The sequence below is a fragment of the Rana temporaria genome, chromosome 4, assembly GCF_905171775.1.
Source record: "Rana temporaria chromosome 4, aRanTem1.1, whole genome shotgun sequence".
NCBI lineage: Eukaryota > Metazoa > Chordata > Amphibia > Anura > Ranidae > Rana > Rana temporaria.
The window spans coordinates 468,189,457-468,207,167 of record NC_053492.1 but is presented as its reverse complement, the minus strand read 5'-3'; the positions used below and the strand labels follow the sequence as shown (position 1 = coordinate 468,207,167).

The window sequence follows — 17,711 nt, the reverse complement described above, 5'->3', positions numbered from 1 at the left end:
CAGACTCCTGGAAAAGTTACACCCACTACATTCCCAGGAGTCTGTGCGGTGTAGGTTAGGAAGCTTAAAGCGGGGGTTCACCCGCACATGACACATTTTCCCCTTAGATGGATGCTCGTTTTGTCTAGGGGAATCGGCTAGTTGTTTTAAAATATGAGCTGTACTACCCGTTTACGAGATGCATCTTCTCCACCGCTTCCGGGTATGGGCTGCGGGAATGGGCGTTCCTATTTTGATTGACAGTCTTCCGAGAGGCTTCCGACGGTCGCATCCATCGCGTCACGATTTTCCGAAAGAAGCCGAACGTCGGTGCGCAGGCGCAGTATAGAGCCGCACCGACGTTCGGCTTCTTTCGGCTACTAGTGACGCGATGGATGCGACCGTCGGAAGCCTCTCGGAAGACTGTCAATCAAGAAGGAACGCCCGCTCCCGAAACCCATACCCGGAAGCGACGGAGAAGATGCATCTCGAAAACGGTAAGTACTGCTCGGATTTTAAAACAACTAGCCGATTCCCCTAGACAAAACGAGCATGAAGCTAAGGGGATTGTTTGAAAAAAAGAGATTTTTAATACAGCTTACCTGTAAAATCTTTTTCTTGAAGTACATCACGGGACACAGAGCGGCATTCATTACTATATGGGTTATATGGAGTACCTTCAGGTGATGGACACTGGCAATCTCAAACAGGAAGTGCCCCTCCCTATATAACCCCCTCCCATAGGAGTACCTCAGTTTTGTAGCAAGCAGTATGCCTCCCAAAATGGTCCTCAAAAGAGGGGTGGGAGCTCTGTGTCCCGTGATGTACTCCAAGAAAAAGATTTTACAGGTAAGCTGTATTAAAAATCTCTTTTTCTTTATAGTTACATCACGGGACACAGAGCGGCATTCATTACTATATGGGATGTCCCAAAGCAATGCTTACAATGAGGGGAGGGAGAACATCTCCAAGACAAAAGGATTTAATTTAGAGAATACTCAAATCATAATAAATCCAACTTAGTTGAGAAAAATAATCTTAAATTTTAAATTTAACTAAAAAAAAAAGAGGAGCCCCCGGAATCCGAGGGTCTCAAACTGCAGCCTGCAGCACTGCCTGCCCAAAGGCTGTATCAGAATTCCTTCTTACGTCCAACTGGTAGAATTTTGTAAACGTGTGGACAGAAGACCAGGTTGCCGCCTTGCAAACTTGAGCCATAGAGATCTGGTGGTGTGCTGCCCAGGAGGCGCCCATGGCCCTAGTAGAATGAGCCTTTAATGATACTGGAGGAGGCAACCCTTTCAAGCCGTAGGCCTGAGTGATTAATTGCTTAATCCACCTAGAAATGGTGGACTTTGCAGCTGCCTGCCCCTTCTTGGGCCCATCCGGTAAAATGAATAACACATCTGTTTTCCGGATCTTCTTTGTAGCTTTAAGATAGGCCTTCATGGCCCTGACGATATCCAAGGTATGCAGCAACCCTTCCTTTCTGGAAGTAGGTTTAGGGAAGAAGGATGGTAATACCAAATCCTGGTTCAAATGAAAACTGGATATAACCTTCGGTAGGAAGGAAGGATGAGGGCGGAGAACGACCCTGTCCTTATGAAAAATAAGATATGGTTCCTTACAGGATAAGGCCGCCAGTTCCGATACTCTTCTTGCGGAAACTATGGCGACCAAAAATACTAACTTCCTTGTCAGTAAAACCAAAGGAATTTCAGCCAACGGCTCAAACGGTTGTTTCTGTAAAGTTGACAGAACAAGGTTTAAATCCCACGGGCAAAGCGGGGATTTAACTGGAGGTTTAATACGTAAGACCCCTTGAAGGAAGGTCTTAACCAGCGAGTGGGTGGCCAGCGGCCGCTGAAACCACACTGACAGAGCAGAAATCTGTCCTTTGATTGTGCTTAATGCCAATCCTTTATCCACTCCTAGCTGGAGAAAACTTAAAACTCTATCAATGGTGAATTTGCGAGGAAGCCATAGCTTGGACTCACACCAGCCTACATAGGCCTTCCAGACCCTGTGATAAATCACCCTAGAGACCGGTTTCCTGGCTCTGATTAGGGTAGAGATTACTTTCTGAGACAGACCTCTACCCCTGAGAATCAGGGATTCAGCTTCCAGGCCGTCAAATTTAGATGCCGTAAGGCAGGGTGGAGGATCGGACCTTGCGATAGCAGGTCTGGCCGTAGAGGAAGAGTCCAAGGGTCTCCCACTACCATCCTTAAGATTAGTGAGTACCATGCCCTTCTGGGCCATGCTGGAGCTACCAGGATAACTGGTATGTGCTCCACCCTGATCCTGCGCAGCAGGCGGGGTAGTAACTGAAGCGGGGGAAACGCATAAAGAAGTTTGAACTGATGCCAAGGGCAAACCAGCGCATCGGTTCCGCAGGCCATCGGATCCCTTGAGCGGGACATGAACCTGTCTAGCTTCTTGTTGAGTCTCGATGCCATGACATCCACGTCCGGCACTCCCCATCTTTGGCAGAGTGCTTGAAAGATTTGTGGATGCAGAGACCATTCCCCCGGCCATAGAGTCTGGCGGCTTAAGAAGTCCGCCTGAAAGTTGTCCACTCCGGGAATGAATATTGCCGATATGCAGGGCACATGAGCCTCTGCCCATAGGAGAATCAAGCTTACCTCTCTCTGAGCGGCTTGACTCCTGGTTCCCCCTTGGTGATTTATGTATGCCACGGCCGTGGCATTGTCTGATTGAATTCTCACCGGGAACCCCTGCAATTTTGACGTCCAAGCCCTGAGGGCTAGTCGAGCAGCTCTGAGCTCCAAGATGTTGATGGGCAACTGCTCCTCTAGCTTTGCCCAAGTACCTTGGCGAGTGCAACCATCCAAAATTGCTCCCCAGCCTGTCAGGCTGGCGTCTGTGGTCACTATCTTCCAAGCCACTGGGCTGAAAGATCTCCCCTTCAGTAGGTTCTGAGGATCTAACCACCAACACAGACTTTGTCGGACTCTTGATGAGAGCGGCAACGGGATATCCAAGGCCTGTGGCCTTCTGCTCCATGCTGACAGGATGGCTGCCTGCAGGATGCGAGTGTGACTCTGGGCGTATGGTACCGCCTCGAATGTGGCCACCATCTTGCCTAGTAACCTCATACATAGGCGAATAGTCGGTTCCTTTTTGCTTAGAACCAGTAGGATTAATTCCTTGATGGCTTTGACCTTCCTCAGAGGTAGAAACACTCTTTGTTGTTCTGTGTCTAATCTCATGCCGAGATATTCCAACTGCCTTGTGGGCAGGAAAGCTGACTTTTCTCGATTTAGGACCCAGCCGAACTTCGAGGTATTGGCCCGTGAGGGCCACTGCTCGCTCCAAGCCGGGAGACGAGTGATCTATGACTAGGAGGTCGTCCAGGTATGCTAGGATCGTGACCCCTTGGATCCTTAGTTTGGCTAGGATTGGAGCTAGGACCTTCGTGAACACCCGGGGGGCCGTAGCCAACCCGAAGGGAAGCGCCACGAATTGGAAGTGACGCGAAGCCACCATGAAGCGTAGATATTTTTGATGTGGCTGATAAATTGGAACATGAAGGTAGGCATCCTTTATGTCTATGGACGCCATGAAGTCGTCCTTTTGGAGTGTGGCAGCTGCTGACCGCACGGATTCCATCCGAAATGAGCGGATCTTTAGGTATGCATTTACCATCTTTAGGTCCAAAATTGGCCTGACATCTCCATTGGACTTCGGGATGATGAATAGGTTGGAGTAGAAACCTAGTCCCTGTTCCAGGACTGGTACCTCTACTATTACTTCCTGGGAAAGTAGATGATTTAATGCCGACATTAATGCGGCTCCCTTCTCCGGATCGTTTGGAATCCTCGACTCCTGGAAATGAGGAGGAGGAAACTTTAGGAAATCTAATTTGTAGCCCGTGGCCACGGAAGACCGTACCCACTCGTCGGGAATGCTGGCTTCCCAAACCTCTGAAAAGAGTCGCAGCCTTCCCCCCACCTTCGTGGGTGGGGGCGCCCCTTCATAAGGGCTTGGGGGCTGGTTTTGCTGGTTTGCGAAACCACTGCTTTCTGCCTCTAGCAGCCTGTCCTTGAGACTTGCTGTTGAAGCCGAAGTTTGCTTTCGCAGGAGGCCGTCGATACTGTTTGGCATTAGAGGGCCCCTGCCCAGGGGAGTACTGTCGTTTAAAACGCAGGCCCCTGAAACTTCTTCTTAGTTGGCAAGAGAGTACTTTTGCCGTTTGAAATGGTCTGAATGTATTTATCTAGGTCTTCTCCGAAGAGTCGTTCTCCATAGAAGGGAAACCCTACCAGGAGCTTCTTGCATGGGGGCTCGGCCTCCCAGCTCTTTAACCATAAGAGTCTTCTCATATGGATAAGGGATAACGATAAACGTGACGCTTGCTGGATAGAATCCTTAATTGCGTCTACTGTAAAACATATGGCCCTAGGGACATCCGAAAATTCTTCTGCCTGCTGGGCAGGAATAAGTTTAAGCATCTGCTTAACTTGATCCGATAATGCTTGAGCAACCCCAATCGCAGCCACCGCTGGCTGTACTACTGCCCCTGCCGTAGTGAAGGAGTTCTTAAGTAGTGCTTCCAAGCGTTTATCAACTGGATCCTTGAATACCTGTATGTTTTCTACAGGGCATGTTAACGACTTGTTAACACATGAGATGGCTGCGTCCACTGCAGGAGTAGCCCATTTCTTGGAAAATGTATCTTCCATAGGATATAGGGCAGAGAATCTTTTAGGTGGTAAGAAGATTTTATCTGGCTTGTTCCAATCTTGGAACAAAACTCCCTCTAATAGAGGGTGGATCGGAAACACTGCATTGCTTTGAGGCGCCCTCAGTGAGCCCAAAGCTGAAACCGTCGATACCTGGAGATCTGGTACTGGCAAGTTGAATGCATTATGGACCAAGTCCGTTAAGGCTTGAATCCACCAGCCCTCCCCTTGGGAGACTGCTCCAGACTCCTCTGTATCCGGATCTTCGATCCCTGAACCTACTTGGTCCTTGTCCAAGAGATCGTCCAATTCCCCTGAGGAAAGGACCTCCTCTTCTCAGGGTCCGCGCTCGGGCGACGGAGATCTAATCCGTTTACTGCCCCGCATAGCTGTGGCTATCATTTTTCCCATTCTTTTCTCCATCTCTCTTAAAGAGGTGAGTAATACCTCGTCCGTGACCATCTTAGGGTTGGACTGACCCGCGCCAGCTCCAGCCCCAGATCCCGATGGCCCCAAGGCTCCCTCTGGGGAAAGCAGCGGCATAGCTTTGTCCGAGACCTCAGACTCTCTGGGGGAATCCCCACCTCTTGTACCCTCTGACCCGGATGCCATGGTACAATACCGAGGTACACCAGCTACCTATTGGTACTTGGAACTATAAAAGTTAATTGCCCAAACACCTGTTTGGGGGATAAAAAATGCTTCCTCTCCCCTAGATGACCTTTTTTTTTTTTTTTTTTTTTTGTTTTTTGTTTCAAATCCAGGAAAGAAAAATCATTCTGTCCCCCTGAGTAGTATTGCAAGAAAAACTATGAGATAGAAGAAACAGCCTATTTCTAGGCTTGAAAACAGTCTTCTGAAGACTGCAATATTCTTTTTGGCCACTGTGTGTCCTGGGCGCCCCGTGCTGCCGCTCCGGTCTTTCCTCCCCAGTTCCAATGTATCGAATGCTGTTTGGAACGAAAAGGAAGGGCCGCCCCTTCCTTAAACCACTGACCCGCCCTTCCCCCCTCAGCTAAACGGCGCGAATTGCGCCTATAACACGTGAACGCGCGCGCGCCCGCCGATAGGGGGGGGGGTTGGGGGGAAGGGAGCCTCTCTGCTCCAGCTGGAACCACGAGGAGGTCAGCGTTTTGCCTGCTTTGCAGGCTCTGAGGAGGAAGACTGATGGAGCATCGCCTGGAGGCTTGCAGGTAAGCATAGCTCTCTGACACACACATACACTTTATATCACACAGGCCCCACTCAATGCTTTTCCAACACTACAAGGGAGGTCACTTCTTATGGGGAATAATACACATAGAGCCATCCTATCATTAAGATATGTGACTAGTTTGCCAGATGCAGCGCATAACTTTAGGCATGTCCCCTGTGACCCCCCAGAAAAAACCTGCTAAGAACCAAGTTCCGCAAGTTTTCCCCTCACTTACCTGCTCCATGCCGCAGGACTTTGCCAAGCAAGAGGCCCAATCTTCCCCCATCTCCGTGGGGATGTCTAGACCTTCAGGCCCTGGGTTCCTATGAAGGATCCACTGTCCTGGGCCCATATAGCACTCTGGCAACAGAAACATTAGGCACCCAAAGGTTTCTAAGTTCTGGGCCCAGGGTCCAGCTCTCTAAAAAGAAAAGCATTATGGGCTATACCCCAAGGGTTTGGGGTCCGGTTACTGACCACTTTAGCGCTGAGGCCTTTGGACAGAACCGGTTAGCTCACCTAATCCCAAGGATGCGGAGGCAAGCTAAACCATGACCAACACCTAAGACACTGGCGTAAAAACTGAGGTACTCCTCCTATGGGAGGGGGTTATATAGGGAGGGGCATTTCCTGTTTGAGATTGCCAGTGTCCATCACCTGAAGGTACTCCATATAACCCATATAGTAATGAATGCCGCTCTGTGTACCGTGATGTAACGATAAAGAAAACAGTTTAATGGGTGAACTCCCGCTTTAAGCACCGAGGTGCAGGAAGTGGGAAGATTAACTATTCTGCCTAGCAACAACACTTTGAAGGCATCTAAAAAAATATTTTTTTTTCTTAAAGGACTAATGACATTTTTTTTTAAAACTACTGATGTAATGTTATATTTATGGGTGGAACTCCACTTTAAATCTACAATGGTATCATCTATTATTTTCAATAAAGGCAAACTATAAAAAAAAGGAGGAAGAAGGGAGGAAACAAGAAGAACAAGGAGGTATCAATCACTCTTATCCACTCGCCGACCGCCGCACGAACATTTACGTCGACAGAATGGCACGCAAATGGGCGTACAGGTACGTCCCTTTAAATATGCCACCGACGGTGCACGCGACCCTGGACTTAATGTCCCGCGATCGGGTCACGGAGCTGAAGAACGGGGAGATGTCAGTGTAAACACAGCATCTCCCTGTTCTTCCTAGTGACATGTCACTGATCGTCCGTTCCCTCTCATCGGGAGAAGCGATCAGTGACGTGTCACTTGTACCAGCCAGCAGCACCAGAACCTTTAGGCTACTTTCACGCCAAGGTGTTTTTCAGGCGCTCCCCTGCAGCCCCAGTGCGAGAGCTTTCACACTGGGCTGGTGCGCTTGCAGGATGGGAAAAAAAAAGTCCTGCAAGTAGCATGTTTGGGGTGTTGCGGGAGTGCTGTATACAGCACTCCTAAAAACGCTCCTGCCATTGAAATCAATGGCAAGCGCTGCCGAAGCACCTGCAAAGCACTTTACGGGGCACTTTACACCCTTTTTCGGCTACTTGCGGGGGTTAAAAGCGCAGCTAAAACGACAGTAAAGCGCCGCTAAAACTAGCGGCACTTTACAGCCGACGCTCCACCCTAGTGTGAAAGTGCCCTTAGAAGAATGTGAGCTGTGAACGCCACACCCCCCAAAGGCTGAAGGGTGCAAAATGAAGAGACATTTAATGGAACACAGAAAGAAAACGGTTTTGGGTAAAAAAAAAATTAAATTACTCTTCCTTTTTCACACGTCTGATTTAAAAAAAAAAAAAAAAAAAAAACATCTAATATATGACAAGAGACTCCCGAAGCACTACGGGTAAGCTCAGCGTTTCTCAACACCAGTCCTCAAGACGCCCCAACAGGTCAGGTTTTCAGGCTTTCCATTATTTTGCACAGGTGATTTGATCACTGCCTTGCGTTATTACCAGAGCTGTCTCCTCTGAGGTAAACCCTGAAAACATGACCTGACCTTGAGGACTCGAGTAGAGAAACACCGGTTTGGCCAACGCAGCGACACTGCAGACACAAATTGCTATGAGGCTCCATTTGTCCGATGAAAATGTTGGACTGAGCCGCCTGATAAGAACGGAGTCACTGCTGGCTGGACTCATTTAGCCCCCCTATCAGCACAACTCAAACAGAATCATGGTAATGACATGAGGTGGTCCAATCATCATCTGCTGGCTAGATAAAACACAGTCACTATACAATCTCTTCAGAAATAAACGATGGTAATAATTCTGTGTTCTTACCCTCTGCTTCAGCCTGATTCGCACCACGCAGTCCGTCCACCTCCGCTTTGATTGTGCTTTGCTCACTGGTCTTCTTGGCCACACACCATGTAGCTGGAACCATACAGAAAGCAGGGGAAGAGAAACTTAAACAGTGTCATACAGAGAGAACTGGAGGAGTGACACTTTAACCCCTTAACGCCCGCCGCACGACTATATACGTCCGCAAAATGGCACGGACAGGCAGATGGGCGTATATATATATATATATATATATATATATATATATATATATATATATATATATATATATATATATATATATATATATATATATATACACATACACACACACACACACACACACACACACATACACACACACATACACGTCCCTGCCTTCTAGCGGGTGGGGGGGTCCGATCGAGACCCCCCCCCCCACTGCGTGCGGGTTCCCTCGGGGAGCGATCCGGGACGACGGCGCGGCTATTCGTTTATAGCCGCTCCGTCGCGATCGCTCCCCGGAGCTGAAGAACGGGGAGAGCCGTATGTAAACACGGCTTCACTGTGGCAGCGTATCGATCGAGTGATCCTTTTTATAAGGGAGACTCGAACGATGACATCAGACCTACAGCCACAACCCCCTACAGTTGTAAACACACACTAGGTGAACCCTAACTCCTACAGCGCCCCCCTGTGGTTAACTCCCAAACTGCAACTGTCATTTTCACAATAAACAATGCAATTTAAATGCATTTTTTGCTGTGAAAATGACAATGGTCCCAAAAATGTTTCAAAATTGTCCGAAGTGTCCGCCATAATGTCGCAGTCACGAAAAAAAATCGCTGATCGCCGCCAATAGTAGTAAAAAAAAAATTTTTTTTATAAAAATGCAATAAAACTATCCCCTATTTTGTAAACGCTATAAATTTTGCGCAAACCAATCGATAAACGCTTATTGCGATTTTTTTTACCAAAAATAGGTAGAAGAATACGTATCGGCCTAAACTGAGGATTTTTTTTTTTTTTTTATATATATGTTTTTGGGGGATATTTATTATAGCAAAAAGTAAAAAAATATTGATTTTTTTTTCAAAATTGTCGCTCTATTTTTGTTTATAGCGCAAAAAATAAAAACCGCAGAGGTGATCAAATACCACCAAAAGAAAGCTCTATTTGTGGGGAAAAAAAGGACGACAATTTTGTTTGGGAGCCACGTCACACGACCGCGCAATTGTCTGTTAAAACAACGCATTGCCGAATCGCAAAACCTGGCCTGGGCATTTAGCTGCAAAATGGTCCGGGGCTGAAGTGGTTAACCACTTTCCCCGGGAGCGCGCAGTGCCGCGATCGGCAGTGCTGTGTGTCGCTCTGACACACTGCATCTCCGATCGTGGTAAACAGCCTAGGACTTAGGCTCTTAACCTCCGTAATCAGCTGTGACCAATCACAGCTGATCACAACGGTAATCAGGAAGTGCCGGTACAAGGCTTGCCTCAGTTCGCGCTGACAGGGAGAAGAACGGTGGCTCTCCTGACAGAGGGAATCGGCACATTGATCATCAGCGCAGCCCCTATAGGACCTCATGTACACTGCTGCTGGTAAACAGATGTTTAGGAGCAGTTGGGCGTTTTTTTCAACTCTTCTCTATGTTATCTTATCAGTACATGTGCACAAGGTCATTTATAGTCGTTTCTAAACAGTTGCGTTTAGAGGCTTTTTCTGGAACCCCAAAAATGCATTCAGAAGCCATTTTTTCAAGGCATTTCAAGCGCCAAATGCGGCTAAACGCGCTAAATAGTGTTTAGCAGTGTTTCGTTTAGACGTTTCTCATTTTAACCCAAAAAAAAAAACGAAAAAAGATATTTTCAAACGCTTCTAGACGCAAACGCGGCTAAACGCCAGATTCTAGCTGTCAAGTTAGAGCGTTCAGGAGAGGTTGAACAACATCTCGTGTACATGAAACCTAAGAGGTGCCCACCAAAATGCCAATTAGTGCCAATCTGTGCCCATCAGTAACGCCTGTCAGTGCCATTCCCAGATGCCAATTAGTGCCTCCCGATCAGTGACGCCCCATCAGTTCCCAAAAATTATAACAGAAACCTGTCTTTTTTTAGTTCAATAAAAATTAAAAAACCACAGTGGTAAACAAATCCCACTAAAAGAAAGCTCTATTTGTTGTAAGAAAATTCTATAAATTTAGTTTGGGTACAGCATTGCATGACCGCCCAATTGTCATTCAAAGTGTGACAGCGCTGAAAGCTGAACATTTGCCTGGGCAGGAAGTGATGTCATACACACATGGAAAGAGAAAGAGATTTTAACAACTTTACTAGTTCTATTTCTATTATAGGCAAATATCTAAGAACTTACAAAGCAGATCCACCATCTCTCTGGTCAGCAGCCGTGTCAGCTCAATTTCCAGGATCTCTGATGATTCGGTGTTCACATCTCCATAATCTTCTCCACTAGAGACAAACCATCACACCTCAGCTAAATATGACGACTGCTTCAGATAACATGCCCACTGCAACAGTTCACGTCAGCCTAAGCCAAGAATCTAGCATTAGCCCTAGAGAGGACTCCAGAGTCCGAATATAAGCTTCTACAGTTAGAGAAGCGAACTGTAATACTGAGTCACCACCTCCCCTCCCCCCCATCAGTCTCCACCACCTCTTCTCCCCCCCATCAGTCTCCACCACCTCTTCTCCCCCCCCCCAGTCTCCACCACCTCTTCTCCCCCCCCCCCAGTCTCCACCACCTCTTCCCCCCCCCCCCAGTCTCCACCACCTCTTCTCCCCCCCCCCATCATCCCCCATCAGTCTCCACCCACCTCTTCTCCCCCCCCCCCCCATCATCCCCCATCAGTCCCCACCCACCTCTTCCCCCCCCCCCCCATCACCCCCCATCAGTCTCCACCACCTCTTCTCCCCCCCCCCAGTCTCCACCACCTCTTCTCCCCCCCCCAGTCTCCACCACCTCTTCTCCCCCCCCCATCATCCCCCATCAGTCTCCACCACCTCTTCTCCCCCCCCCATCAGTCTCCACCACCTCTTCTCCCCCCCATCAGTCTCCACCACCTCTTCTCCCCCCCCCACCCAATCAGTCTCCACCACCTCTTCTCCCCCCCCCCAGTCTCCACCACCTCTTCTCCCCCCCCCAGTCTCCACCACCTCTTCTCCCCCCCACCCAATCAGTCTCCACCACCTCTTCTCCCCCCCACCCAATCAGTCTCCACCACCTTTTCTCCCCCCCCCATCAGTGTCCACCACCTCTTCCCCCCCCCCCCATTAGTCGCCACCCCTCGCCATCACCCACCAGTCGCCACCCCTCGCCATCACCCACCAGTCGCCACCCCTCGCCATCACCCACCAGTCGCCACCCCTCGCCATCACCCACCAGTCGCCACCCCTCGCCATCACCCACCACCAGTCACCACCCCTCGCCATCACCCACCACCAGTCACCACCCGTCGCCATCGCCCACCACCCGTCGCCATCGCCCACCACCCGTCGCCATCGCCCACCACCCGTCGCCATCGCCCACCACCCGTCGCCATCGCCCACCACCCGTCGCCATCGCCCACCACCCGTCGCTATCGCCCACCACAATAAAAAGTAGATGAAAGATGGATAGCCGCACTCCAAAAAAACGTCCAGGTTGTCTTTTATTTAAATAAACAGCAAATACATCACAAAAACAGGAACAGGGGAACAGCCGACGTTTCGCACAAGATCAGTGCTTAATCAATGCTGTTTATTTGAATAAAAGACAACCCGGACGTTTTTTTGGAGTGCGGCTATCCATCTTTCATCTACTTTTTATGCTTGCCTAGTGCACTGCCAGCACCCTTGGTATCCTGTCCTACACGTGTGACCATATAGTAGACCCACCTGGAGCGGTGACTCTCTTTCCCATCACCCACCACCCGCCACTAGTCGCCATCACCCACCACCCGTCGCCACCCCCCGTCGCCATCACCCACCACCCGTCGCCACCCCCCGTCGCCATCACCCACCACCCGTCGCCATCACCCACCACCCGTCGCCATCACCCAACGCCATCACCCACCAGTCGCCACCCCTCGCCATCACCCACCAGTCGCCACCACCCACCCGTCGCCATCACCCTCCAGCCATTTGTCTCCATCCTTTTTTTCAATTCCAACCTTTCTCTTTCCAACCCTCACCTCAGTCTGACTGTCTTTTCTTTCTATCCATCCTTCCATTATATTCCATAACCTGCCTTTCTCCTCCCTACCCATCTTTCCCCATCACCAGTCCATCAATCTTCCTCCTCCAACCTCCATCCTTTCTCTCTCTATCCATCTTGCTCCACACATCCATCCCTCTCACTGGATATATTCATCTCCCATCATCCACCCCTCCTATTTTCCCCCTCCATCATCCATCTCCTACATCAGGGATATGCAATTAGCGGACCTCCAGCTGTTGCGGAACTACAAGTCACATGAGGCCTAGCAAGACTCTAACAGCCACAAGCATGACACCCAAAGGCAGAGGCATGATGAGATTTGTAGTTTTGCAACAGCTGGAGGTCCGCTAATTGCATATCCCTGTCCTACATGGTTCTATTAATCCTCCTCCCCTGACCCATTTCCCTCCTATGTGTACTTACCTTGTCAACCATTTCTGTGACAATCTCTGGAAGAGACAAAAAAAAGAAGAAGATTAAAAACTAGGATGGGTTTTTTTTTTGTCAATAATTTACATTTTTCAAATTTACAGTTCATAAATCAATATTTTATATGAACTACATTATATTTATTGCAGAAAAAATCCAAGTCACCGTTTTCAAAGCATGCTGGACTTTTCTTGCTTCCCAATGAAAGCCCAAGGTGCCTGCGTAAGCTGCAAATCTCTGCAGTATTCATCACCACTAGTCACGCCAGCAGTTATCCAGCTCCTGTGCCGGGCGGATGCCCTTCTACATGTTAAAGGGGTGGTTCACCCTAAAAACTACTTTTTTATTACACTGCCCCCCCCCCCCCCCACATTACAATACGATTAAGGCTATTAATTTTTTTTATGCTGTACATACCTTTGTACAGCATATTCACCCGTGGCATCCGGCTTGCGAGTCCCGCGGGGGTGGGCGTTCCTAACATGTCTGTGATTGACGTTTGACCAAAAACGAGCTCCCCCTTATCGCGTAAGCCGCGTCACGATTGGCGAAAGGAGCCGAACAGCGATGCGCAGTATAGCGCCGACTCGCCGTTCGGCTCCTTTCGCCAACCGTGACGCGGCTTACGCGACGGGGGGGAGCTAGTTTTTGGTCAAACGTCAATCACAGACATGTTAGGAACGCCCACTCCCGCGGGACTCGCAAGCCGGGTGCCACGGGTGAATATGCTGTACAAAGGTATGTACAGCATAAAAAAAAAATTAATAGCCTTAATCGTATTGTAATGTGGGGGGGCAGTGTAATAAAAAAAAGTCGTTTTTAGGGTGAACCACCCCTTTAACCACAGTGGGTCGCTCTTTTGGCACCGCTTCTCCCTGTCCAATCAGGGAATGCCTTATATTCACAAAAAAACCCACAAGGCTCTCTCTGAATGGTGGCAGTGCTGAGCAAGTGACAACCCCTTAGTTACTATGCAGGAGGATGGCTGCTTGGCACAGGACCCCAGAAAACTGATGCCATCACTGTAGTAGCCGTGACTACTCCAGTGATTTGCAGCTTACCCAGGCATCCGTTCAGCAATTCTTCAGTGGTGTTGACATGCTGAAGAGGTCACACCGACAGGACAGAAACCAAGGGAGTTTTCTTACCTGGTGCAGGAAGGTCAGCAGTGGACCCATGATGGGACATAGAAGGCTCTCGTACCTCTCTGGAGGACAGGACAGGATAAACGGCTTCATAAACAGACGTGCAGAGAAGGACATTAAGGAAAGATAGGTGACCATATCGTGGCAAACAGCACGCCCCCAATACTAATGCTTCATTCAGAGTCTCCTCTCCCTACGCTGGCATTATTTTGCTGTGCCATCACCCCCCCCCCCCCATAGACCCCCCTCTCTCTTCTATGCTACCTATATTTAACCCTCCGTCTTCTACATCACCCCTCTATCATCGATATAACCCCTCTTAAATCCTTTTCACCCCTCTTGTACCATCTATATTACCCCTCTATATTCTGGACTTCCCTGGCACTGCTGACAGTGCAGAAGCTCATGGATTTTTGATGTCTTTGCAGGGGAGGCTTTTACATATAAATAACATGCATACAATATGGTAAACTGCACATATAATCTAATGGAAAGATCGTTGTTGAAATGAATGGTCCGATGACAGTCTTGACACTTGACCGCCGGGGGGGGGGGGGGGGCCCGCAAAGCTTGTGGATGGGAGAGCCCCAGCAAGTGCATCGAAAGGCAGCGGGGGGGGGGGGGGGGGGGGGGTTGGGAGACGACAACTCTCGCTGATGTTAGCTGCTAGGATTGCTTTTACAAAAGGGCAGACCACCACCTCTAGAGAAAAATGGTACCAGGGTGATGACGATATAGGGGTTATGGACTTTGCTTTGTGCACTGGTCCAAATCATTTGGTGGAGGGGGGGGGGGTTGGAGATTATGGTGTGGGGGGTTGTTTCTCAGGGGTTGGGTTTGGCCCCTTAGTTCCAGTGAATGGAACTCTTAAGGCGTCATCATACCAAGACATTGTGGACAATTTCATGCTCCTAACTTTGCGAGAACAGTTTGGGGACGACCTGTTCCAACATGACAGATGAGCGAGTTTGGGGTGGAGGAACTTGACTGGCCAGCAGTCCCTGACCTCAACCCAATAGAACAAAATTGGAGCAGAGATTGCGAGCCAGGCCCTCTCGACCAACATCTGTGCCTGACCTCACAAATGCCCTTCTGGAAGAATGGTCAAACATTCCCATAGACACACCCTTAAACCTTGTGGACGGCCTTCCCAGAAGAGTTGAAGCTACTATAGCTGCAAAGGGCGGGGCCAACTCAATATTGAACCCTACGGACTAAGACTGGAATGCCATTAAAGTTCATGTGCGTGTAAAGGCAGGTGTCCCAATACTTTTGGTTTTGCCAACGCCCACGTCCCTTCTTCCACCCTCACCTCCGTGCATCAGGACCAAAATCCCATCCCCCATTCTCCTCAACATTGAAGGATATGCAGCATGGGTCGCAGACGGTAGTCGGGAACATTGCTGAGATTGCAGAAGACCGAATTAACCAGGCGAGTGGCCAAGTCTGGAATAGAATAAAAGTCCTGCAACATGGCTGGTCCAAGGTTTCCCATCACCTGGCAACTAGAATGAGAGATTAAATGAGAACTCCGACGTTAGGAGGAACAGAAGATGTAAGCTTGGGGCAGAGCAGGACTCACCAGCTGTCATACATGCAGCAGAAGAAGCTCTGCATCCTCTCCTCTGCGCTCCGATACACGGGGACATCATACGTGTCCATGGAAGGCTGCATCAACCCTACAAGTGGAATACAACATCAGGGAGTGGAAAGGCACAAATAAATCTATGTATATAACCATCATAGGCTCAAAACTTACCCAAGATGCACTTCTTCTCCGCCTCCATCATGTCCAAACACTTGGCATAGATTTCACCCATCTTCTGTAAAACCTCTGGCAGGTACAGGTTGTTAAATGTCCTAAAGGAGTAGAAGGGCATACAGGGTCAGGGAATGACGCTGGTCAGAGGTGAGGGACACTTTGGGTAGAAAATGATTTACATGAGGGATGCACACGTATGAGTAATGGTCATTTAACCACTTACCGACCCATAGCACAGTCGTATAATTAAAGGGGTTGCACTGTCCGGCCCCCCCGTTTTACTTACCTGAGCCCCGAATTTCCGTGGGTGCGATCACGCGTCACTCCCCCCAAGACTAGTTGGCTCTTCTTTGGATATATTGAAAGCAGCGCAGCCATTGGCTCCCGCTGCTGTCAATCAAATCCAATGACACGGGGCAGAGTCATACACTCGGCGGCTAAGGATGCCGAGTGTATGACTCCGGAGCGCGCCCCCAAGGTATTCCCCTCGGGACAGAACTTCGCAGAGGGGGTTAGCTATTGCAAAACGAACTGCACAGTGGAAGTATGACGTTTAGAGATTATATATATATATATATATATTTTTTTTTAACCACTTCCTTACTGGGCACGTATACCCCTTCCTGACCAGGTGAAATTTCAGCTTCTGGCACTGCGTCGCTTTAACAATTGCGCGGTCGTGCGACGTGGCTGCCAAACAAAATTGGCGTCCTTTTTTCCCCACAAATAGAGCTTTCATTTGGTAGTATTTGATCATCTCTGCGGTTTTTATTTTTTGCGCTATAAACAAAAAAAGAGCGACAATTTTGAAAAAAAGTCAATATTTTTTACCTGTTACTATAATAGCCCATTTTTTTTTTTTTTTTTAAAACATTTTTTTTCTCAGTTTAGGTCGATACGTATTCTTTTACATATTTTTGGTAACAAAAAAAAAAAAAATCGCAATAAGCGACTGGTTTGCGCAAAAGTTATAGCGCTTACAAAATAGGGGACAGAATTCATTTTTATTATTATTTTTTTTTACTAGTAATGGCGGCGATCTGCGATTTTTATTGGGACTGCGACGTTATGGCGGACACATCGGACACTTTTGATGCCATTCACATTTATACTGTGATCAGTGCTATAAAAATGCACCGATTACTGTATAAATGTGACTGGCAGGGAAGGGGTTAACACTAGGGGGTGAGGAAGGGGTTAAATGTATTCCCTGGGTGTGTTCTAACTGTGGGGGGAGGGGGGTGACTGGGGGAGGTGACCGATGCTGTGTCCCTATGTACAAGAGACACAGATCGGTCTCCTCTCTCCCCTGACAGGACAAGGATCTCTGTGTTTACACACAGAGATCCATGTCCTTGTCCCTGTAACCGCTGATTGCGAGTGCCTGGCGGACATCGCAGCCGCCAGGCACGCGCATCGGTATCTCAGGAATGCGGCGGGCACGCGCCCTCTAGTGGCCTGGAAGAGCGGAGGACGCATATATGCGTCCTGTCAGATTTAGAACCACCCTGCGGCCGCACATATTCGTACGGCCGTTGAGAAGTGGTTAAACTGAACCTATAGTATCACTTTAAGGGAGGGCATACTACAACGTCCTTCCAGAATCATGCCTCTGCACGCCCCCAGGAATATCCATTACCAGTAAAGGGCCAATGACAGCTGCCCTTTACCATGTGATCAATCCGTCCATTGACGGAGACAGATGTGTTGTCAACAAGCCAGCGCATGCCTGGTCCAGCTCTTCCCCTCTATGTACTGATCGATACAGTGCAGCAGCGCTTTGGGCTCTATTGGACATGCCCACAACACTGATCTGTGCCAATTCCTGCCTCATCCATAACATATCGCTGTTCCTAAAACGATCTGTCTCCTCTCCCCTGTCAGAACAGGGATTTGGGCGTTTACACACAAAACCCTGTTCTGGCTCTCATGCCCAGGATCGCCGGTGGCTGTTGGCGATCTCGCCTGCTATGGCTCTTAACCACTTCCCGACCGCCGCATGTATATGTACGTCCACAGAATGGCA

The 17,711-nt window shown here is 48.9% G+C and overlaps 1 protein-coding gene across 2 annotated transcripts in view; it reads right to left on the bottom strand.

The window, feature by feature from the left end:
• The window catches only part of XPO5 (exportin 5), a 64,126-nt gene that overhangs the window by 10,454 nt on the left and 35,961 nt on the right, over positions 1–17,711 (bottom strand). For both annotated transcript variants that reach the window (XM_040351754.1, XM_040351753.1), the window contains exons 21-27: positions 15,683–15,783; positions 15,506–15,602; positions 15,292–15,428; positions 13,927–14,024; positions 12,773–12,798; positions 10,508–10,602; positions 8,156–8,248 (exon numbers count right to left, since the gene is read on the bottom strand). In XM_040351754.1, coding sequence (XP_040207688.1) covers positions 8,156–8,248; positions 10,508–10,602; positions 12,773–12,798; positions 13,927–14,024; positions 15,292–15,428; positions 15,506–15,602; positions 15,683–15,783 — 647 coding nt within the window. The remainder of the gene's footprint in view (positions 1–8,155; positions 8,249–10,507; positions 10,603–12,772; positions 12,799–13,926; positions 14,025–15,291; positions 15,429–15,505; positions 15,603–15,682; positions 15,784–17,711) is intronic.